Genomic DNA, 19,848 nt, shown 5'->3' on the forward strand with positions numbered 1-19,848 from the left:
GGAAACAGCTGCAGAGAAGAAAGCTGAGTGACTCCTGCATCTGGGGTGGGGAAGGGAGTAAGGTCCCCTCCCTTCAGCCTACAGAGGCCTTTGAGAATCAGGAACAGTCCCATTCCCTCCTCCCCGCCCACTGAGCTGCTCAGCCCAGAGCCCTCCTCCCCAGAAACAAAACATCTGGCAATCCAGACCTGCAGAAGGGGACCAAAAATCCATTCCTGGTAGTATTAAAAAGGTATTAAACTTTGGGGGTTCCTCCAGCTGATTGATCTTTCTAATTATGTTTGCATTCCCTGAGCTCACATGGCAGGAGATGGAGGTTAGAGGAAAGAGGGGGCACAAACACTCCACATTCTACACTTTGGTGATTGCAGGCTTGAACCTGCTATGCACTGAGAAGTCCAAAGTGGAAAAGAGAAGCCACTCAGCTAAAAATCACAAGTCAATTTTTATGGCAGGTCCTTGTGGGGAAAGGGTCAGTCCTCAAAGACAGATGGAGATGTACCTAGCTGGGCCTGGAGCCCCTGCCTTCTCCTGTACCCTCAGCTGAGGACTCAGGGTCCTTGAGTCAGTCCCTAACCAGGTCTCAGTTTGAGGGGCACTTAGATAATTTCAAATGCCATTGAAGTTATCCTAGAATCTTTGAGACGGGCTGAGATGAACTAGTCCCATAGGAGAGGTTGGGATAGGGTATCTGATGAGCCAGGGAGTGGTGGCTGGGAAGTTCTTGTCTCTCAATACTGGAACCTGGCATAAGGGAAAAGAGAAGCTATTTTTTTTTTTTTTTTTTTTTTGAGACAGAGTCTCGCTCTGTCGCCCAGGCTGGAGCGCAGTGGCTGGATCTCAGCTCACTGCAAGCTCCACCTCCCGGGTTCACGCCATTCTCCTGCCTCAGCCTCCCAAGTAGCTGGGACTACAGGCGCCCACCACCTCGCCCGGCTAGTTTTTTGTATTTTTTAGTAGAGACGGGGTTTCACCATGTTAGCCAGGATGGTCTCGATCTCCTGACCTCGTGATCCGCCCGTCTCGGCCTCCCAAAGTGCTGGGATTACAGGCTTGAGCCACCGCGCCCGGCCGAGAAGCTATTTTTTATTTTTCATTTTTTTATTTTTATTTTTAGAGACAGGGTCTCACTCTGACACTCAGGCTGGAAGACAATGGCATGATCATAGCTCACTGCAGTCTCGAACTCCTGGCCTCAAGCGATCCTCCCAGCTTGGCCTCCCAAAGGAGGAATCTTGGCTGGGATTATAGGTGTGAGTCACTGCTGACAAGCTATTTTAAATGACACATCTCAGAGCCAAATCTCCCAGCCCCAAATACCTCATCCAGATAACCATCTATCCAAAAAACAACTCTGATCACTTCACTCTCTGCCTGAAATTCCTGGTGGCTTCATCCTCTGAGGATGATTTCATTCATCCTCAGAATGAAATCCTGGTTCCTCTGTGGACCCTGCAGTAGCCTCAGGGTACCTTCCTAGCCTTGTCTTCTATTCTCCCTGCCATGGGAGCCCCAACAGTGCTATGCTCATTCTCATCTCCACGTGTTTACACATGCTGTACGCTCTGCCCAGAGTGCCTTTCCTACCCCTTCCCTGCCTGGCAAACTCCTCTTCAACCCTCAGGACCTGGCTAACAGGACTGGCTTCTCAGGCTGCAAGGAGCTCCCATAGCACCCTGTACATGTACAAATATCCCTCAGTCATGGCACCCTCACACCTGGGGTACCTCTCTTCTACACTGGGTTGGCCTCCAGAAGCTTAGAGACTGGTCCTTGCAATCTCCCAAGCCAGTGTATGGCACACAGTTGGTGTTCAATACATACTTGCTGATGAATGAAGAGGGAGGAATGGGCTATAAATTTGGGTGGGATCCCAGCAGACAGTTGGGTAAGGTCAGTGTTCTCTTCCAGTGTGTCTGGGAGAACTGGCTAGGGCTGGGGCTGGGGGAGGAAAGGGCCAGGGATGGTTCCTGGGGGAGAATGTCACCGAAAAGAGGCCAGTGGGACCAGAGCCAGGGAGGGAATACAGGACAATCTGAAACCAGACTCCCGAGAAAACAGACCAGCACTGTCTTTCCTGACAACAGGCGCTCGGCCGTCCTTTCCACCATCTTTCCTTGAAGGGACAGGGTAGGGGTAACTCTAACAGCTGATGCTTCCCTGAAAGTCATCAAGGAACTCAGCATGGAAGGAGAGAAAGGTCCCTGGCCTGAGCCTCTAAGAAGACCCCGGAATCAAACTACTGACCCCTTAGGAAACTTCACGCTGTATAGGGGTAGCTTCTGTGATGTGGAGGTTTTTGACGCCTCCTCACCCCCACAACCCCTAGGGTACCAGCAGACTCCAAGCCAGGGGTACAGATGGTGAGCAGGACCCCTCCCACACTAGCAGCAGGCTTGGCTGGGCTGAGAAATGCTGACTAATTGCATGTCAGTCTGCTCTAAAATCCCCTAATGGCCTGAGAATTGCCCACTTTATTAACTGGGATGAACAGTCCCAGGATGGCTCCTTCTCCCAACTCTGACTCCTAAAAGGACACTTCTGATCCAACCTATGGCTTTGTCCTCTGTTCTATCTGCGGACATGGAAAGTTCCCCGGCTGAGGTCTAACTTTCCCTCTTACTGCTAGAGATTGGTAGATTGATTTTTTTAAAAAGCAACAAAACTAAAGCCACAGCCGTTTTCCATGGACTTGGGCTTTATTGGGTGACTATAGAGGCAAGGGAGGTTCTAGGGCTGGTGGACTGATGGTGGGGGAAGGGCTTCTCCTTGCTTTTGAATTTAGTGCATGTTGCCTAGAGGTTAGGTGTGTGAGAATAGCTGCAGAAGTGAGAGGAGAGGAAAAGAGAAGGTCGTAGAATGGACATTTTCCTTGGGCCAGAACCAGGATATGGGGACTGGGGGTGGAGACAGAGGGTACTCTTCACATAGGAGACTCCACCAAGGTCACTATTTGATATCAGCTTCCCTAATCCCCACCTGCCCCATCTCAGTTCATGCCCCAGATGCCAGCCCTGTTAGCTCCCTCAATATCCACTGGAGAAGAGGAGGGAGGAGGAGATGAGAAATGATGATATCCTTCTGCCCTCCAGCTCCCCTGCCCAGAAGAATTGCCTGCTCTGCCTGCCCTGACTTCCCAGCCAGGCTCAGGAGGTCAGAAAGCCTGGGCGCAGGCAGGGGAACAATTGTGTCCCTCACCACCCCTCTTCACACTCTGCCCTCTCCTATCCCCTCACATGAGGTTGCAGCTCTTGGCTCGATCCTTGTGTATCTCGCCCTCATTCCCCCGGTCTGGCCGTCCTGACAGCTGAGTGGATCGCTGCATTCCCCGGCGTGAGTCAGTTCGGCGCAGCTGCCTATGGCCACGGCCAAGGGAGGCCACTGTGGCCACATGGAAGACATCCCTGACGCTGCGCTCAGAAGACCTGGAGGAGCACTCAACGTAGGACACAGCCCCCACCTGCTTGGCCAGCACAGTGCCCTGGAAAAGGAAGGAGTGCATGGAAGAAAGTTATAGGTCTTAGCCTGCAGCTTAGAAAGGGGCACGGAGGCTACGGGCTGGGGTTGAATGTCAGGGCTGGGGACAGTCAAGGGATCAGGTGAGAGGTCACAGGCCAGAACAAAGGATGAGCCAGGTAAGGTGTTTTCTTTTTTTTTTTTTTTTTTTTTTTGGAGACAGAGTCTCGCTCTGTCGCCCAGGCTGGAGTGCAGTGGCCGGATCTCAGCTCACTGCAAGCTCCGCCTCCCAGGTTCACGCCATTCTCCTGCCTCAGCCTCCCGAGTAACTGGGACTACAGGCGCCCGCCACCTCGCCCGGCTAGTTTTTCGTATTTTTCAGTAGAGACGGGGTTTCACCGTGTTAGCCAGGATGGTCTCGATCTCCTGACCTCGCGATCCGCCCGTCTCGGCCTCCCAAAGTGCTGGGATTACAGGCTTGAGCCACCGCGCCCGGCCGGTAAGGTGTTTTCAAATCAGAGACTGAAGGTGCAGAGGTGACAGGTCTAGGCTGGGATGAGGTCAGAGGTCAAGGGTCCCACCTGCTCATGTGTAACAGGGATAAGCCTCTGCTTGGACAGCTCCCTCAGTGTGGCCAGGTCAGTCCGCATGTCCAGTTTACAGCCAACCAGCACAACCTTGGCATTGGGGCAAAACTCTTGAGTCTCTCCTTGCCACTATGTAGAAGAAAAGAGAATTGTGGAGCGGTGGAGGGAAGCACAGGGTGAGCCTTTGCGCCATGCCAGCAGTGCGCCCTCTCTTCCTCACAGCATGCAGAAACCATGTATCCCTCGGAACTCTCCCACGCAAGGAAGAGGTGAGAATGCTAGGCTTGGGTTGAGAGCAGGATGGGGTGAGAGAGAAGTAGGGGGGACGAGAGGGCTGGCATGGGCCTGCGGACTCTTCTCCCTCAGTGGCTATGAAGGGTCTGCCAGCCTGGAACCTTCCCATTCCCACTCGCCTTTCCCATGCTGTGTCCTGGGAACAAATTTATCCCACCCTCCCCTCCCCCACCTGGGAACTGGGGCTGCCCTAGCTGACTTCTGTCCATTCACCACTGGCTTTTCTCATGGAAACTGGGGCCTGGAGAGGAGGCCACAGGGCTTTCCTGAGTTCCAGGATCAGCCTTCACATCCCATCCCCTCCATCTGGGGCTCCCACTGCCAAGGACTTGGAAGAGCAGAGAAAGAATCCTGTGAGTGCTTCTCCCTTCACTCCCCCACCTCCCCTAGCTGCTGTATCCAGCTCTGAGGACTTTCAGGAAGCGGGTGGCTGGGAGGGATGGGGGCTGGAGGCAGGGGTGGCAGGAATGAGAGCTTCACTCGCTAACCAGCTGACGGCCGTACCCCAGCTATCACTCCCTCCTCCTGGCCCATTTTATGTCAGGACCATGGTGGCTGGTCCGTCTCAGTCTAGCTGCCCTATTTCCCCAGGCTCCCACCTTCTTGAGAACACTGTCCAGTGTTTCTGGTCGGCTAATGTCGAAGCAGATGAGCACAGCATCAGAATCAGGATAGGCCAGAGGCCGGACATTATCATAGTAAGAGGAACCTGAAGGAAGAGAGAGCATGAGGGGCCTGAGTGGATGGGAGGCCTGGAAGGGAATGGGAGACCTTACAGATCCTGGTCAAGGGATGCTGGGAGCAGAGAATGGAAAAGAGCAACCACTAATACCCATCATTAATACCCATGATGGAGTCTGGGTTTCCCAAGTGGGGCAGTGGGCAGAAGGGGAGTCAAATGGTGGGAAACGGCTCTCTGCTTCCCTAGGGGTTTAAAAAGTAATAATTTTTATTCTTGACTAAGGTTTGGACCCCTTTGAGATGCTCATGAAATCTATAGTCATTCTCATAAAATGTTGCATGTGCTTTCTGGGCTTTGGCAGTCTAAAGCCCCAAAGGGAACTCTTGTAAAAATAAAAACCCGGCCGGGTGCAGTGGCTCAAGCCTGTAATCCCAGCACTTTGGGAGGCCGAGACAGGCGGATCACAAGGTCGGGAGATCGAGACCATCCTGGCTAATACGGTGAAAGCCCGTCTCTACTAAAAAATACAAAACACTAGCCAGGCGTGGTGGCGGGCACCTGTAGTCCCAGCTACTCGGGAGGCTGAGGCAGGAGAATGGCGTAAACCCGGGAAGCGGAGCTTGCAGTGAGTTGAGATCTAGCCATTGCACTCCAGCCTGGGCGACAGAGCAAGACTCCGTATCAAAAATAAAATAAAATAAAAATAAATAAAAATAAATAAAAACCCTCCTTATGTTGGGAGGAGGAAAACAGCAGTGGCAGGAAAGCACTCTCCCATTCTCCTGGGACTTGACCTCAGATTTCTCTAGTTCAGTGGAGAGAAACAGCCCCCTGACCACTCCTCACTCAAGACATTCTAAATGTCTTTTCTCTTTTTTTATTTTTTGAGACGGAGTCTTGCTCTTTCGCTCCGGCTGGAATGCAGTGGCATGACCTCGGCTCACTGCAGCCTCCCTCTCCCAGGTTCCAGCGATTCTCTTGCCTCAGCCTCCCTGCAGCTGAGATTACAGGCACGTGCCACATGCCCAACTAATGTTTGCATTTTTAGTAGAGACGGGGTTTCAACCATGTTGACCAGGCTGGTCTCAAACTCCTGACCTCAGGTGATCTGCCCACCCAGGCCTCCCAAAGTACTAGGATTATAGGTGTGAGCCAATGCACCCAGCCTCTGAATGTCTTTTCTAAACTCAGTCTTATCTCCGAAGAAACATGTTCCAAATTAAAAGCCATTCCTTCCCAACTTTCCCAGGTAGGCAGAACCCAGCTGAAGGGCTCAGATCCTAGGCTTTCTCCTTTAGGACATGGTTTCTGTCAGGATCAGCAAGTTCTGCCTCAGTTTCCCTAGCTTTAAGCGGAAAATTGATTTTTCCTTCCTGTTGGAATTAGATGGATGGGCTGGGCTGACCTGGAACCTAAGGGTCTAGCCAAGGGAGGGGACAGAGTGGGCCGCCTTGGAAGTCAGGGTGACCCCCAGGGACTTGGCTACCTGAAGTGTCCCACATGTTGAGCTCAATGCGGCGCTTGTCGATCTCAAAGCTCGCGGTGTAGTTCTCAAACACGGTGGGGACATAACTCTGCAGACACGGATGGATCCAGATGAGATCCTCTCTCCAAGTCCTCACCCCAGATAAATGCCCTCCTCACTCCCACACCCCGTCCAGCTCAGCCCCTGGACACAAGTTGGTCTGGGATTGGGCAAAGGGGAGATCCCGGGAGCTCCTGCCCCCCCCCCCCCCCCGCAGAATCTCTGCTAGGCTCCCAGACCTCCTCCTGTTCCCTTCAGCCCCCTAGTTCTTCCCTTCTCCATTGCCCAGGACCTCCGACATTCCCCTCGCCCTCCCTCCCGGATGCTCTGGTTCTCCCAAACCCCATCCATCTCACCCTGCTCTCTAATTCCTCCCACCCCTATCCTCTGCAGTCCTTCCCGAGCCCTCAAGGCCTCCCCCCATCCTCCGAGCCCCTGTATCTTGTCCCTGGTTACCCGAGTACCCGTTCCCATCCGTCCCCAGGGCCCCTGTCACCCATCCCGCAGCAGCCTTAGCGCCCCCCTCCCAAGACGCAGGTCTCTCACCCCGGGATAGGCGTCCTTGGCGAACACCTGCAGCAGCGCCGTCTTGCCGCACTCTGCGTCTCCCACCACCACGATCTTGCAGCGGCCGCTCTGCCCCTCCATGGTCCCGGCTACGCGCCGGTCCCCCACGCCACCCCCCTCCCGGGCCCCGCCGCCGCCTCTGCCGCCGCCTCCCCCGCCGCTGCAGCTGCAGCCGCTCGGGCCGCCAACACCGGCATCTCGCGGGCCCGCGCCGAGCCCCCGCCCCGGGGCCGCGGCCCCCCCTCCGCCCCACCCCCAGCCTGGCGGCCGCGCCCCCCGGCCCCGCCTCCCACCCGCGCAGCCGGGGGGCGGGGCCCAGCAGATCTGGGCGGAGCCCTGGGAACAGAGGACCCAGAGCCGGGGTCCAGCGCGCCAGTGTTGCTGAGGTGCCCCTGCCGGTTTGGGACAGGCCGAACCGGGCTTATTTGACTTTCTCGGAGATAAGGGCAGGGCAGAGTTCAAGCGAAGTTCTTAGGGGTACACTAATGTGAGCGGCACACGCGCGAAGCTCGGCCGTGCTGTGTACCCACGCGTGCTCGCAGGTGCACCAGTGCGGACAAGAGCGGGGGCAGCCATCCACTTCCTGAACACGGCGGGAGAGAGATGCTAAGGGGAAGGAGCCAGGCTTTTTGATTTTGTCTCCCGCCTCCGCCCGTGTCCTGGCAGGGGGTCTTGGGGAAATGGGAGGGTGAACCCCAGCACACCCACCCGGACGGTGGTGACATCATAGCTTTCCGTCCCCATGACAACGGGCAGCCGGGTCTCGGGTTGCATTGACTTAACCGCGGGCCTAGACTAGCAGAGAAGCGTGGACTGAGTTCCTCCAGCCAAGCACTGGGTGGAAAGTTTTGGGGGAGCTGCGTCCTCTGGTGGATGCTTGGGGAGAAGGAGATTAGGAAGAGAAAGAACCAGCCGGGCACGGTGGCTCACGCCTGTAATCCCAACACTTTGGGATGCCCAGGCGGCCTGATCACGAGGTCAGGAGATCGAGACCATCCTGGTCAACATGGGGAAACCCCGTCTCTATTGAAAATACAAAAATTAGCCGGGTGTGGTGACGTGCACCAGAAGCTGAGGCAGGAGAATCGCTTGAAGTCGGGAAGCGGAGGTTGCAGTGAGCGGAGATCGTGCCACTGCATTCTAGCCTGAGGACAGAGCCAGACCCCATCTCAAAAAAAAAAAAAAAAAAGGAAAGAACTAACTGCCAGAGTTGCTCTGCTGGAGCCAGAGCTAAACCCAAAAGTCAGGCTTGATTAAGAGTCTAACAATAGACCGGGCGCGGTGGCTCACGCCTCTAATCCCAGCACTTTGAGAGGCCACTGCACCCCAGCCTGGGCGACAGAGCGAGACTCCGTCTCAAAAGGAAAAAAAAAAAAGAGTCTAACAATAATCAAACCACTGATACGTATTTGCGTGGCACCTTTTACTTTTTTTTTTTTTTTTTTACCTTTTAAAAGTGCTTTTTTGGCCAGGCAGGGTGGCTCACGCCTGTAATCCCAGCACTTTGGGAGGCCGAGGCGGGTGGATACCTGAGGTCAGGAATTTGAGACCAGCCTGGCCAACATGGTGAAACCCCGTCTCTACTAAAAATACAAAAATTAGCCGGGCATGGTGGCGCGTGCCGGTAGTCCCAGCTACTCGGGAGGCTGAGGCAGGAGAATCGCTTGAAACTGGGAGGTGGAGGTGGCAGTGAGCCGAGATTGCCTCACTACACTCCAGCTTGGGCAACAGAATTTCGGGAAAAAAAAGTAATTTTTTATATCGAGGCAATTCGAGTTAATAATATATGTTGCAAATAATTGTGTAAAGATAACTAGAAGTTGGGCGCAGTGGCTCACGCCTGTAATCTCAGCACTTTGGGAGGCCAAGGCTTGCTTGTATGCAGGAGTTTGAGACCATCCTGGGCAATATTAGCGAGACCCTGTCTCTAGAAAAACAAATCAAAACTTAGCTAGGTTTGGCCACTCTAGGCACGCTGCCTATGGGGTAGCCCTGCTCTGCAAAGAGCGGTAAAACATAAAATTAGCCGGTCGTAGTGACACATGCCTGTGGTCCCAGCTATACAGGAGGCTGAGGTGAAAGGATTGCTTGAACCCGGGAGTTTGAGGCTGTAGGAAGCTGTGATCACGCCACCTTGCTCAGCCTGGGTGAAAGAGTGAGATCCTGTATCAAAATAAAATAAAATAAAAATATAACTAGAGCACGCAGCATCATCACTATGTTACAGAAGGGAGAATGAGGAACAGAACGTTAACACCAAAGTCAGAAAGGTTTTTTTTTGTTTTTTTCTTTTTCCGAGACGGAGTCTCGCTCTGTCGCCCAGGCTGGAGTGCAGTGGCCAGATCTCAGCTCACTGCAAGCTCCGCCTCCCGGGTTCACGCCATTCTCCTGCCTCAGCCTCCCGAGTAGCTGGGACTACAGGCGCCCACTACTTCGCCCGGCTAATTTTTTGTATTTTTTAGTGGAGACGGGGTTTCACCGTGTTAGCCAGGATGGTCTCGATCTCCTGACCTCGTTATCCGCCCGTCTCGGCCTCCCAAAGTGCTGGGATTACAGGCTTGAGCCACGGCGCCCGGCCCCAAAGTCAGAAAGTTTTAAAGGCTTGGTCTCCATGCTTCTACTTTGCCACTGCAAGACCACAGTGAATTAAGTCTCATCCCTGCCTGGGTTACATAAAGGTACAGTCAGTGCCTGAGATACAATTTAGCTGGACTCCAGTCTACATGTAAGTAACTCCAAATCTGATGTAAGTTCAAGTTTTGGGACTGCTCCTTAACTTTTTTTTTTTTTTTTTTTTTTTTTTTTGAGACACAGTCTGGCTCTGGAGTGCAGTAGCAGGATCTAAGCTCACTGCAAGCTCCGCCTCCCAGGTTCATGCCATTCTCCTCCTGCTTCAGCCTCCCAAGAAGCTGGGACCCCTGGCGTCTGCCACCACGGCCGGCTAATTTTTTGTATTTTTTAGTAGAGACGGGGTTTCACTGTGTTAGCCAGGATGGTCTCGATCTCCTGACCTTGTAATCTGCCTGCCTCGGCCTCCCAAAGTGCTGGGATTACAGGCGTGAGCCACCGCACCCGGCCTTTTTTTTTTTTTTTTTTTGAGATGGAGTCTCCCTCTGTCGCCCAAGGTGGAGTGCAGTGACACGATCTTGGCTCACTACAACCTCCGCCTCCCGGGTTCAAGCAATTCTCCAGCCTCGGCCTCCCGAGTAGGCACCTGCCTCCCTATAGGCACCTGCCATCATGCCTGGCTAATTTTTGTAGTTTTAGTAGAGACGGGGTTTCGCCATACTGGTCAGGCTGGTCTCGAACTCCTCCTGACTTCAGGTGATCCACCCGCCTCGGCCTCCCAAAATGCTGGGATTACAGGTGTGAGCCACGGCGCCTGGCCTTTTTTTTTTTTTTTTTGAGACAGGGTCTCACTTTGTTGTCCAGACTGGAGTGTAGTGGCGCTATTTCGGCTCACCGTAACCTCAGCTTCCCAGGCTCAAGCGATTCTCCTGCCTCAGCCTCTCGAATAGCTAGGATTACAGGCGCGCGCCACTACCGCCCGGCTAATTTTTGTATTTTTGGTAAAGATGGGGGTTTCACCATGTCCGCCAGGCTGGTCTTGAACTCCTGACCTCAAATGATCCACCCGCAATGATCTCCTGACCTTGTAATCTGCCCGCCTCGGCCTCCCAAAGTGCTGGGATTACAGGCGTGAGCCACCGCGCCAGGCCTATCCCTTAAAATAGTTTTTAATTTGAATAAGGTTTACTATGAATAAATAAATCGCGGTCTGCTTGAGCCCAAGACCACAGACATTCCTGGTGCCCGTTTTCGTGCTCTCCTAGCTTGCGCCACTGTGGCCCTGGCCCTTTAAGGCTACGCGCGAGGCCCCGCCTCGTCCGGCGCCCCGCCCCTCCCGCTGGATCCGGCAGCCGCGGCTCTTCCCGACGCGCCCCGCCTTCCCCAGCTGTGCACTCTCAGTCCAGCTGTGCGCTCTCGTCGGGAGTCCCAGCCATGTCGGTCGAGAGAGAGGTAGCCGAGGCGGCCACTGTGGTGGCGGCCGCCGAGGCAGGGGCCGGGGAAGACGCCTCTTCGCCGCCTGCGAAAACCGAGAGAATGAGCGACCCCCAGCAGCCCGCGGCCTCCGAAGGGGCCGCCGCCGCCGCCTCGCCGCCGCCGCTGCGCTGCCTGGTGCTCACTGGCTTTGGAGGCTACGACAAGGTGAAGCTGCAGAGCCGGCCGGCCGCTCCTCCGGCCCCTGGGCCCGGCCAGCTGACGCTGCGCGTGCGGGCCTGCGGGCTCAACTTCGCAGACCTCATGGCCAGGCAGGGGCTGTACGACAGGCTCCCGCCGCTGCCTGTCACTCCAGGCATGGAGGGCGCGGGCGTCGTGATCGCAGTGGGCGAGGGTGTCAGCGACCGCAAGGTGAGCGGGTTGCGTAGGGCAGGACAGGGCTGCGCAGGCCACGGGGCAGTGGGGCACGAGTGGGCGGGCGCCGGGGGTGTGGCAAGGCGGGAGAAACTGGCGCGGACCTGGGTGCACAAGCGTGGAAAGCGTAGCAAAGAAACTTGTGTTCTGGGGCTCCTGGAGAACGGCATTTATGTGGGGAGGGGAGGCGGAATTATCGCCCCTTCCCCAACCTTTTTTAGTTGCGGCCGCCGCCCAGAAGCTGTGCTGGTAGGGGGGGAACAATAAGGCGCCCATGCGCATGCGCACAACGACACCACCGTCCCCACCCACCCCCGCCCCCCTGTTAAAACCACACCTGTACCCCTGCCCACCAAACACACTCTGGGTAATTGTGGTCTGTGACTGTGAGTGACGGCTAGTACCCCCTTTTCCCGAGGGAGCTTGAGGGGCTATGTCGCCGGGGTTGGGCGGGGGCACAGCGGCCGTGCCAGAGTCCTGGTCACATGCAGCCCCGTGGTCTGTGGGGGTGTGAGGCGGCCCCTCCCAAAGCAAGGCAAGGCCAAGGAGACGAGACACGCCCGTCACGGAGAAGAGAGAGCCTTGCTCCCCCACCGCCACCAGGCTTACACCGCCGATCTGGTTTTGGGGTGGGGGAGGCGGGATTGGGTCACCCGATCTTTGTCTTGGGCTCTGTGTCTCCCGTGACTGCAGTATCTCCTCCTCCTGTGACTCAGCCATCGGGCCACGACCCGGGGCTGCCCTTGGGAACGCCTGGGGCGGGGCGTGTAGGGGGTACCCACCTCTGCCTTCCTCCTGCAGAGGACCCCCACTTCAGAAACCCCGGTGCCAGGGGTTTGGACTGGAAGGGAGAGGTGTGGCGCCTTGAACTGGTTGGCCAAGTCTGCAGGCCTGTTTCTCCTTATTTATCATTAATCTCGGCCACAACCCTGGACACCGGAGAGCTCAAAATGATCAGCTTTTTGAGAGACCTGGAATGAGGCCTCAGCACTCCATTTGTTTAGGGGTTCCTTTTTTTTTCTTTTTCTTTTTTTTTTTTTTTAGACGGAGTTTCGCTCTTGTTGCCATTGCACTTGTTGAGTGCAATGGCGCGATCTCGGCTCACCGCAACCTCTGCCTCCCGGGTTCAAGCGATTCTCCTGCCTCAGCCTCCCGAGTAGCTGGGATTACAGGCATGTGCCACCGCGCCTGGCTAATTTTGTATTTTTAGTAGAGATGGGTTTCTCCATGTTGGTCAGGATGGTCTCGAACTCCCGACCTCAGGTGATCTCCCCACCTTGGCCTCCCGAAGTGCTGGGGTTACAGACATGAGCCACCGCGCCTGGCCAGGGGTTTCTTTTTAAATCAGATCCCTCAAAAAGAGGCCCCTCAGATGTAGCCTCTTGCAGATCTGCCAGCCCCGGATTCAGGAGCCAGGTTTGTTGGATTCGGGAGCCAGGTTTGTTGGATTCATCAAGTATGCAAACAGCTTCTCCTTAAAGGTTCTCCTCTGAATTCAGCTCTGGCCCCACCCTCAGACTGACTTCTAAATGATCCCACTCTTGAGCAGGCGCTAAAAGGAATATTTTCAGGGGTTAGTTGTAGTTCATGTCACTGCTGAAGGCCACCCACCTCACCTCCCCTCCCCACACTTTCCGCCTGGTAAATACAGGATATCCTGTCCAGGGCAAGAATCTGATGTAAGAGCCTGGATTCTGCGGGGAGGGCCCTTCCCTGTCTCTCTCCCTCCTCCTCCCTCCTGGTGTCTGGGCTGGGGAGGGGTCTTGGCCCTGATCTGGATGGCCTGAGGGTTAGCATGAGACAGGGTAAGTGAGACTTGTTCTGGGTCAAATCTGGGACTGGCCTTGACCCCAAATGACCAAGGCACTCCTCGCAGCTCTCCTGGATTGTTCTGTGTCTGCTAGTCTTGAGTCCCTGGGTGGAGGGCTTCCGTTCGCATTCTCCAGACCTCATCTCAGGCCAGAACTTGGAAGGAAAGACCCCAGCATGTCCTCAGTTCTCCTCTTCAGCGGAATGTGGGAGCATGAGGACATGAAAAAGGGCGTAAGTGGGAGTCCCATCCCCCTTCCCCATGGACCCTAACTCTTGTTAATATACAGAATTCCCATCATTCCTGGCAGGGATCAAGACAGACCCGGATTGTCCCAGAACAGCACCCACACCTCCCTCTTCGTGCTCTTCAGAGTGCAGAGAGGTCTTTTCTCCTGATGCTCCCTCCTTTTCCCTGCCCTTCCCTTGACCCCACTTGCTAAGCTGGAGAGAAAGGTTCTGTTATCTTTGCCCCCTTTCCCTCCTGCACAGAGGCTCTCGTGGGGGTGGGGAGGAAGCCTTTTACTGCTGTGTAGGCCTGTGTAGCCCTCCTTGTCTGTCGCCCCTCTTACACCATCTCTGAGTGAAAGTGTTTCCTGGGCTTCCAGTGCTGGCTCAAACACACTTCTCCCCAGGTGATCACACCCTGCCGTAATCGCTCAGAGAACTTTGCCTGCACTTTGGTGTGGCCTTCTTTTGGTTGGTTGTGTGACTTCCTTACTGCTATTATTATTATTATTATTATTAGCTAACATTATTAAGTGCTTATTATGTGCCAGACATTGCTAAAATTTTTTTTGCTATTTGATCCTCATAACTGCCCTAATTGACAGATAAGAAAACTGGAGCTCAAAAAGATTAAGTAATTTTTATGCACCCAAAGTCACACAGTCAGTAAACAGTCGAGACCACTTTTGTAACCACAGCAGTTTGATCTCTTCCACAATACTTCATGCTGCCCTAACTGTAAGCTTCTTGCATTCAGGGATCTTACACAATAGTGACATGTAAGATCTGTAAGAAGATGATAAGGATAGTATCTGCCTCAAAGAAATGATGTAAGGCTTAATTATGCATTATATATAAAGCACTTGAAATCAGGCTTGGCCCTCAGTCAGCACTCAGTAAAGGTAGGTTGTTTTTGTTGATGATGATGTTATTATTATTACCATGACTATTGCTGCTTCTCCTGCTACTTCATTTGGAAGAAGGGGGCCTTGTACCTAGGGCAAAATCAGTAAATAGCCTGTGGGTGAATGAATGAGTGAGTGAAAGATACTCTTCTTTTTTTTTTTTTTTGTAGACAGAGTCTCACTCTGTCGCCCAGGCCGGAGTACAGTGGCACGATCTCAGCTCACTGCAATCTCCGCCTCCTGGATTCACTCCATTCTCCTGCCTCAGCCTCCCAAGTAGCTGGGATTACAGGCACCCGCCACTACGCCCAGCTAATTTTTTGTATTTTTAGTAGAGATAGGGTTTCACCATGTTGGCCAGGATTGTCTCGAACTCCTAACCTCGTGATTCACCCACCTCGGCCTCCCGAAGTGCTGGGATTACAGGCGTGAGCCACCGCGCCCAGCCAACTGAATGATACTCTTCTCTTCTTCAAGGCAGGAGACCGGGTGATGGTGTTGAACCGGTCAGGGATGTGGCAGGAAGAGGTGACTGTGCCCTCGGTCCAGACCTTCTTGATGCCTGAGGCCATGACCTTTGAGGAAGCTGCTGCTTTGCTCGTCAATTACATTACAGCCTACATGGTCCTCTTTGACTTCGGCAACCTACGGCCTGGCCACAGCGTCTTGGTACACATGGCTGCAGGTGACGGGTCCCCTCACTTTATCACTCCTTACCCCACCCAGATTTCCTTCCAGGCCCTTTCCCTGCAGCCTGTCTGGGTTGTTGCCATGGCAACACCAGACTGCCTTGGCCTGTGGCGCCCAGAGGCCTCTGCTGTGTAGTTGCCGTGGTAACATTCAGGCACCAGGTCTAGTCTGGTGTGCTATCCTTAGCAACGTGCCCTCACCCCACACCCCCACCTCTCTAGCTACCCTCCCCACCACTTCTCAGTCATGGAAATTAGACATGGCCCTAAAACGAGCCTAGGCAAAATGAAGTTGATGGGCTGAGTCCTTGGGAGGCTAGAATGGAGTGGTTGGTAGCCAGGGCGACTCCACATCCCCTGCTTATGGGTGTCTTGCTGCAGGGGGTGTGGGAATGGCTGCCGTGCAGCTGTGCCGTACGGTGGAGAATGTGACAGTGTTCGGAACGGCCTCGGCCAGCAAGCACGAGGCACTGAAGGAGAATGGAGTCACACATCCCATCGACTATCACACGACCGACTACGTGGATGAGATCAAGAAGATTTCCCCTAAAGGTTGGGGGCAGAATATGGGAGGGGGTAGGGAGGCACAGGACAGGGAGGGGAGCTCCAGATCTGTGGATCCTAATGTTGTTCTTGGGTTGCCCTACTCTATGACAGGAGTGGACATCGTCATGGACCCTCTGGGCGGGTCAGATACTGCCAAGGGCTACAACCTCCTGAAACCCATGGGCAAAGTCGTCACCTATGGTGAGTTAGTGGGCCAGGCATGGAGAGAGCATGTGAGGGCAGGAGGGAGGGTCTAAGGGGTGGGATGTAGGGCCCAGGGCTTTTGAATGAAGAAGGAGTAGGGACTCTGGTGCTCTGTAGACAATCAGGGTTAGGAATGGTCCTGTATGTTGCATTCAGATTGCTGACTCCTGGGTGCCAGCTCTTTTCATTCTCTGTCACAACGTTTCATATGAGTCATAGTAAATTCTACATTTTTTTTTTTTTTTTTTTTGAGACGGAGTTTCACTCTTGGCCCCCAGGCTGGAGAACAGTGGCGTGATCTCAGCTCACTGCAACCTCCGCCTCCTGGATTCAAGTGATTCTCCTGCCTTACCCTCCCAAGTAGCTGGGATTACAGGTGCCCGCCACCATGCCCAACCAATTTTTTTATTTTTAGCAGAGGCGGGGTTTCACCATGTTGGCCAGGCTGACCTCAGGCTGAACTCCTGACCTCAGGTAGTACAGCGGCCTCATCCTCCCAGAGTGCTGGGATTATAGGCGTGAGCCACCACAGCTGGCCAAATTGTATGTTCTTGTTTGGGGATTATTCTTGAACAACCAGCCTGCTTTCTTTCTGTCCTACTTCCCTGAGTGTCTTAAACAAGGTGCATTTTCATTTAAAAAAGTATTTCATACAACAAAATAAGCCAGGCATGGTGGCTCATGCCTGTAATCCCAGCACTTTGGAAGGCCAGGACAGGCGGATGGCTTCAGCCTAGAAATTCAAGACCAGCCTGGGCAACATGGCGTAACCTCATCTCTAGAAAAAATACAAAAATTAGCCAGGTGTGGTGGCACTGTACTCCAGCCTGGGCAACAGAGCGAGACCCTGACTCAAACAAAGGAACAAACAAACAAATACATAAAGACTAGAGCAATTTTTTTTTTTTTTTTTTTTTTTTTGAAGACAGAGTATCACTCTGTCACCCATCCTGGAGGGCAGTGGCACAACCTCGGCTCTCTGTAGCATCCACCTCCCTGGTTCAAGCAGTTCTGCCTCAGGCTCCTGAGTAGCTGGAATTATAGGTGCCCATCTCCACACCTGGCTTTTTTTTTTGTTTTTCTTGAGACAAAGTCTGGCTCTGTCACCCAGGCTGGAGTGCAGTGACACGATCTCAGCTCACTGCAACCTCTACCTCCCGGATTCAACTGATTCTTCTGCCTCAGCCTCCCAAGTAGCTGGGACTACAGGCACGCACCACCTTGCCTGGCTAATTTTTGTATTGTTGTGGTTTTTTTGTTTGTTTTATTTTTTTGAGACAGAGTTTCGCTCTTTTTGCCTAGACTGGGGTGCAATGGCGCGATCTCAGCTCACTGCAACCTCCGCCTCCTGGATTTAAGCGATTCTCCTGCCTCAGCCTTCCTGAGTAGCTGGGATTACAGGCATGTACCACCATGCCCAGCTAATTTTGTATTTTTAGTAGAGACAGGGTTTCTCCATGTTGGTCAGGCTGATCTCGAACCCCTGACGTGAGGTGATCCATCCACCTTGGCCTCCCAAAGTGCTAGGATTTCAGGCGTGAGCCACTGCGCCCAGCCAACACCTGGCTAATTTTTGTATTTTTTAGTACAGACAAGGTATTTTTTAGTAGAGACAAGGTTTCACCATGTTGGGCAGGCTGGTCTTGAACCCCTGACCTCAAATGATCCTTCTACCTTGGCTTCCCAGAGCGCTGGGATTACCGGTGTGAACCACAGCACCCAGCCGCTGGAGCAATTTTAAGTCAGCCATGGTTGGTTTGGGCCTGGTAACCAGCAGTTTGAGAATTATCCAATCACCCCCTGGCACTGGTGTGGAGAATTGCAAGGGGATCACAGGGAACAGAGAGTACAGATGTAGGCACACAGGGATGTGCCTGGGGTGTTCACAGGCCTTGTCACCTTGTCCTTCAGGAATGGCCAACCTGCTGACGGGCCCCAAACGGAACCTGATGGCCCTGGCCCGGACATGGTGGAATCAATTCAGCGTGACAGCTCTGCAGCTGCTGCAGGCTAACCGGGCTGTATGTGGCTTCCACCTGGGCTACCTGGATGGTGAAGTGGAACTGGTCACTGGTGTGGTGACCCGCCTCCTGGCTTTGTACAGCCAGGGCCACATCAAGCCCCATGTTGACTCAGTCTGGCCTTTCGAGAAGGTGAATGTGAGGACTTTGCAGGGAGGGCTTGGATAGGACTCATGAGGGCTGGGGTCCCAAGGGGCAGATTCCTGGGGAAGAGGAGGGCTGCCTGCATCGCACTGGCTCTTGTTGGATGGAGGCTGGATAGCACTGGGAGCCTCATCTTTCCTTCCTCCCCAGGTGGCCGATGCCATGAAACAGATGCAGGAGAAGAAGAATGTGGGCAAGGTCCTCCTGGTTCCAGGGCCAGAGAAGGAGAACTAGAGCGAGTGGTTGTGAGACCCTAGAGACCAGCAAAGGGAGAAGCTGGGAAGCTGCGTTCTGTTGGCCACCAGACTTGCATTTCAGCCTCTGTCATAATGCTCTGCCCTCCCTCCCCCCAAGGTCTCTGTGGTGATGACCCGCTCTCCCCTGCCCCTCCCCGCTTCCTGACCTCTGAAGAGGTTGGGAAGTGACCATTTGGATGTCTGGGCCCTGCCAAGGGGACAGGGAGGGTCAGAGGGAGGCTGGCTGCTTCCTGCCCCCGCCCTTTCCCTGGGCCTGCTGTGCTGCTTTTGTGCCAAGGTTAGCCAGTCCCCCCCTGTTGTGTTCCGTGTGCTTTCACCTCTGCCTCATCTTCCCTCCTGTCCCTGCCCCGACACCTCCCCAAAGAATTGAAATGTCAGCTCAGGATATGGGGCCAATCTCTGTGAGTCCAGAGGTACCTGTCTCTCCCTAGTGTCCCTTCAGCCTGGGACGACCAGCGCCCACCTCTGGGCTTGACCAGTTCCCAATCTCCTCCTCTGTCCCCAGCATCGTAAGCACAATTGGGCTTCTTCCATCTCCAGGTTTTCTGCCATTCTTAACCAAGGCTGCCTCTTCCAACAGGGCGGAAATCAGACCTACTCCCCTAGGTCACAACTCTGGGAGCGATACAGAGCCCCCACCCATCACTGAGTTCTCTGGATTTGTTCTCAGTGCCTTAGCAACGAAAACCTGTGCTTGTGTGTGTGTGGCTGTGTGTGTGGCGGCGGGGAGGGAGGATCCTGTCTCCCACCTCCTTCTCCTCCCCTGTACTCCCCAGTGCCTTCCTTGTTCTGGTGGAGCTGGGGTTTCGCTCCTACCCAGTCCCACAACACTGCCAAAAATCTGTGTATGTGCCATTGGGTGGGGCAGTCCCAAGCCTCCTGGGGAGCAGGGCAAAAACAGGTGCCCTCATCGTGGTCTGTGCCATGTCCTGTCTCTATGATGGTTGAGGAGAAAGGTGGGGAAGCTTCCTCAGTCTTGCAGATACGTGTGGCATTTACCAGCCAGAGCTCTGCAAGGCTGTGCTGTCTGTTTCTTGTTCTGGGACCAAAGTAAAAATCCAAGCACGTTCCCCTTGCACTTAGGGGAGGCCCCACTGCCTTCTCAAAGCAGAGCGGCAGCTTATCAAACTCAGCCCACAACTTTGTTTACATGGGTGGGGAGATGGAACAGGGGAATACAGAGTGGGATGGTCAGGACCTGGGCCACTGTGACCAAAATGGGGACTTCCTGGGTAGGGAGGTCACTCCCTCTACTCACTGAGCTAGAATTAGGGAGGATTATCACCCCAACCGTTGCAATGGGAGGTGGAGGGACAGGCTCAGCGTCCTCATTGTCTACATGAGGCCCAAATGTGTGAAGTGCGATTTCTGCTTTTGTGTACCCCACCACCCCATTACCACAGCTGCCTTTGTGTTTGTGTCAATAAAAAGCCAAACCCTAGGTCCTGCTTGTTGCCTCTGAGAGTGGAGGGAAGGTGAGCTTCTGGAAGGCCAGCGCTGCCAGCAGAAGATCTGGCT

At 54.2% G+C, this 19,848-nt stretch overlaps 2 protein-coding genes and 1 long non-coding RNA gene across 3 annotated transcripts; 2 read left to right on the forward strand and 1 right to left on the reverse strand.

Moving 5' to 3' along the window:
- Positions 1-745: 745 nt before the first annotated feature.
- On the reverse strand, positions 746-7,219 carry RND2 (Rho family GTPase 2). The gene is made up of 5 exons (XM_008012544.3): positions 7,091-7,219; positions 6,506-6,593; positions 4,937-5,046; positions 4,038-4,172; positions 746-3,481 (listed from the first exon to the last, which is right to left on the reverse strand). Exons 1-5 carry the CDS (start codon positions 7,190-7,192, stop codon positions 3,233-3,235), a joined length of 684 nt encoding a protein of 227 aa, XP_008010735.1. The 5' UTR covers positions 7,193-7,219; the 3' UTR covers positions 746-3,232.
- Positions 3,703-19,771, forward strand: LOC119622103 (uncharacterized). The gene is made up of 2 exons (XR_005238709.2): positions 3,703-3,955; positions 18,871-19,771. It is a non-coding gene; the product is annotated as an uncharacterized lncRNA (long non-coding RNA).
- On the forward strand, positions 11,006-19,771 carry VAT1 (vesicle amine transport 1). Its single transcript, XM_008012542.3, has 6 exons — positions 11,006-11,524; positions 14,947-15,154; positions 15,540-15,710; positions 15,816-15,905; positions 17,820-18,061; positions 18,224-19,771. The coding sequence occupies exons 1-6, from the start codon at positions 11,114-11,116 to the stop codon at positions 18,305-18,307; spliced, it is 1,206 nt and encodes a 401-aa protein (XP_008010733.1). The 5' UTR covers positions 11,006-11,113; the 3' UTR covers positions 18,308-19,771.
- Positions 19,772-19,848: the final 77 nt, after the last annotated feature.

The sequence above is a fragment of the Chlorocebus sabaeus genome, chromosome 16 (assembly GCF_047675955.1).
Source record: "Chlorocebus sabaeus isolate Y175 chromosome 16, mChlSab1.0.hap1, whole genome shotgun sequence".
NCBI lineage: Eukaryota > Metazoa > Chordata > Mammalia > Primates > Cercopithecidae > Chlorocebus > Chlorocebus sabaeus.

Bases quoted from the DNA above. Each gene is read 5' to 3' on its own strand.
- RND2 (XM_008012544.3), bottom strand. From the start codon at position 7,192: ATGGAGGGGCAGAGCGGCCGCTGCAAGATCGTGGTGGTGGGAGACGCA. The intron at 6,594-7,090 runs GTGAGAGACCTG...CCGTGTCTGCAG, and splicing joins CCAAGGACGCCTATCCCGGG to AGTTATGTCCCCACCGTGTT. The intron at 3,482-4,037 runs GTGGGACCCTTG...TTCCTTTTCCAG, and splicing joins TCCCTGTTACACATGAGCAG to GGCACTGTGCTGGCCAAGCA.
- VAT1 (XM_008012542.3), top strand. From the start codon at position 11,114: ATGTCGGTCGAGAGAGAGGTAGCCGAGGCGGCCACTGTGGTGGCGGCC. The intron at 15,711-15,815 runs GTTGGGGGCAGA...ACTCTATGACAG, and splicing joins CAAGAAGATTTCCCCTAAAG to GAGTGGACATCGTCATGGAC. The intron at 18,062-18,223 runs GTGAATGTGAGG...CTTCCTCCCCAG, and splicing joins CAGTCTGGCCTTTCGAGAAG to GTGGCCGATGCCATGAAACA.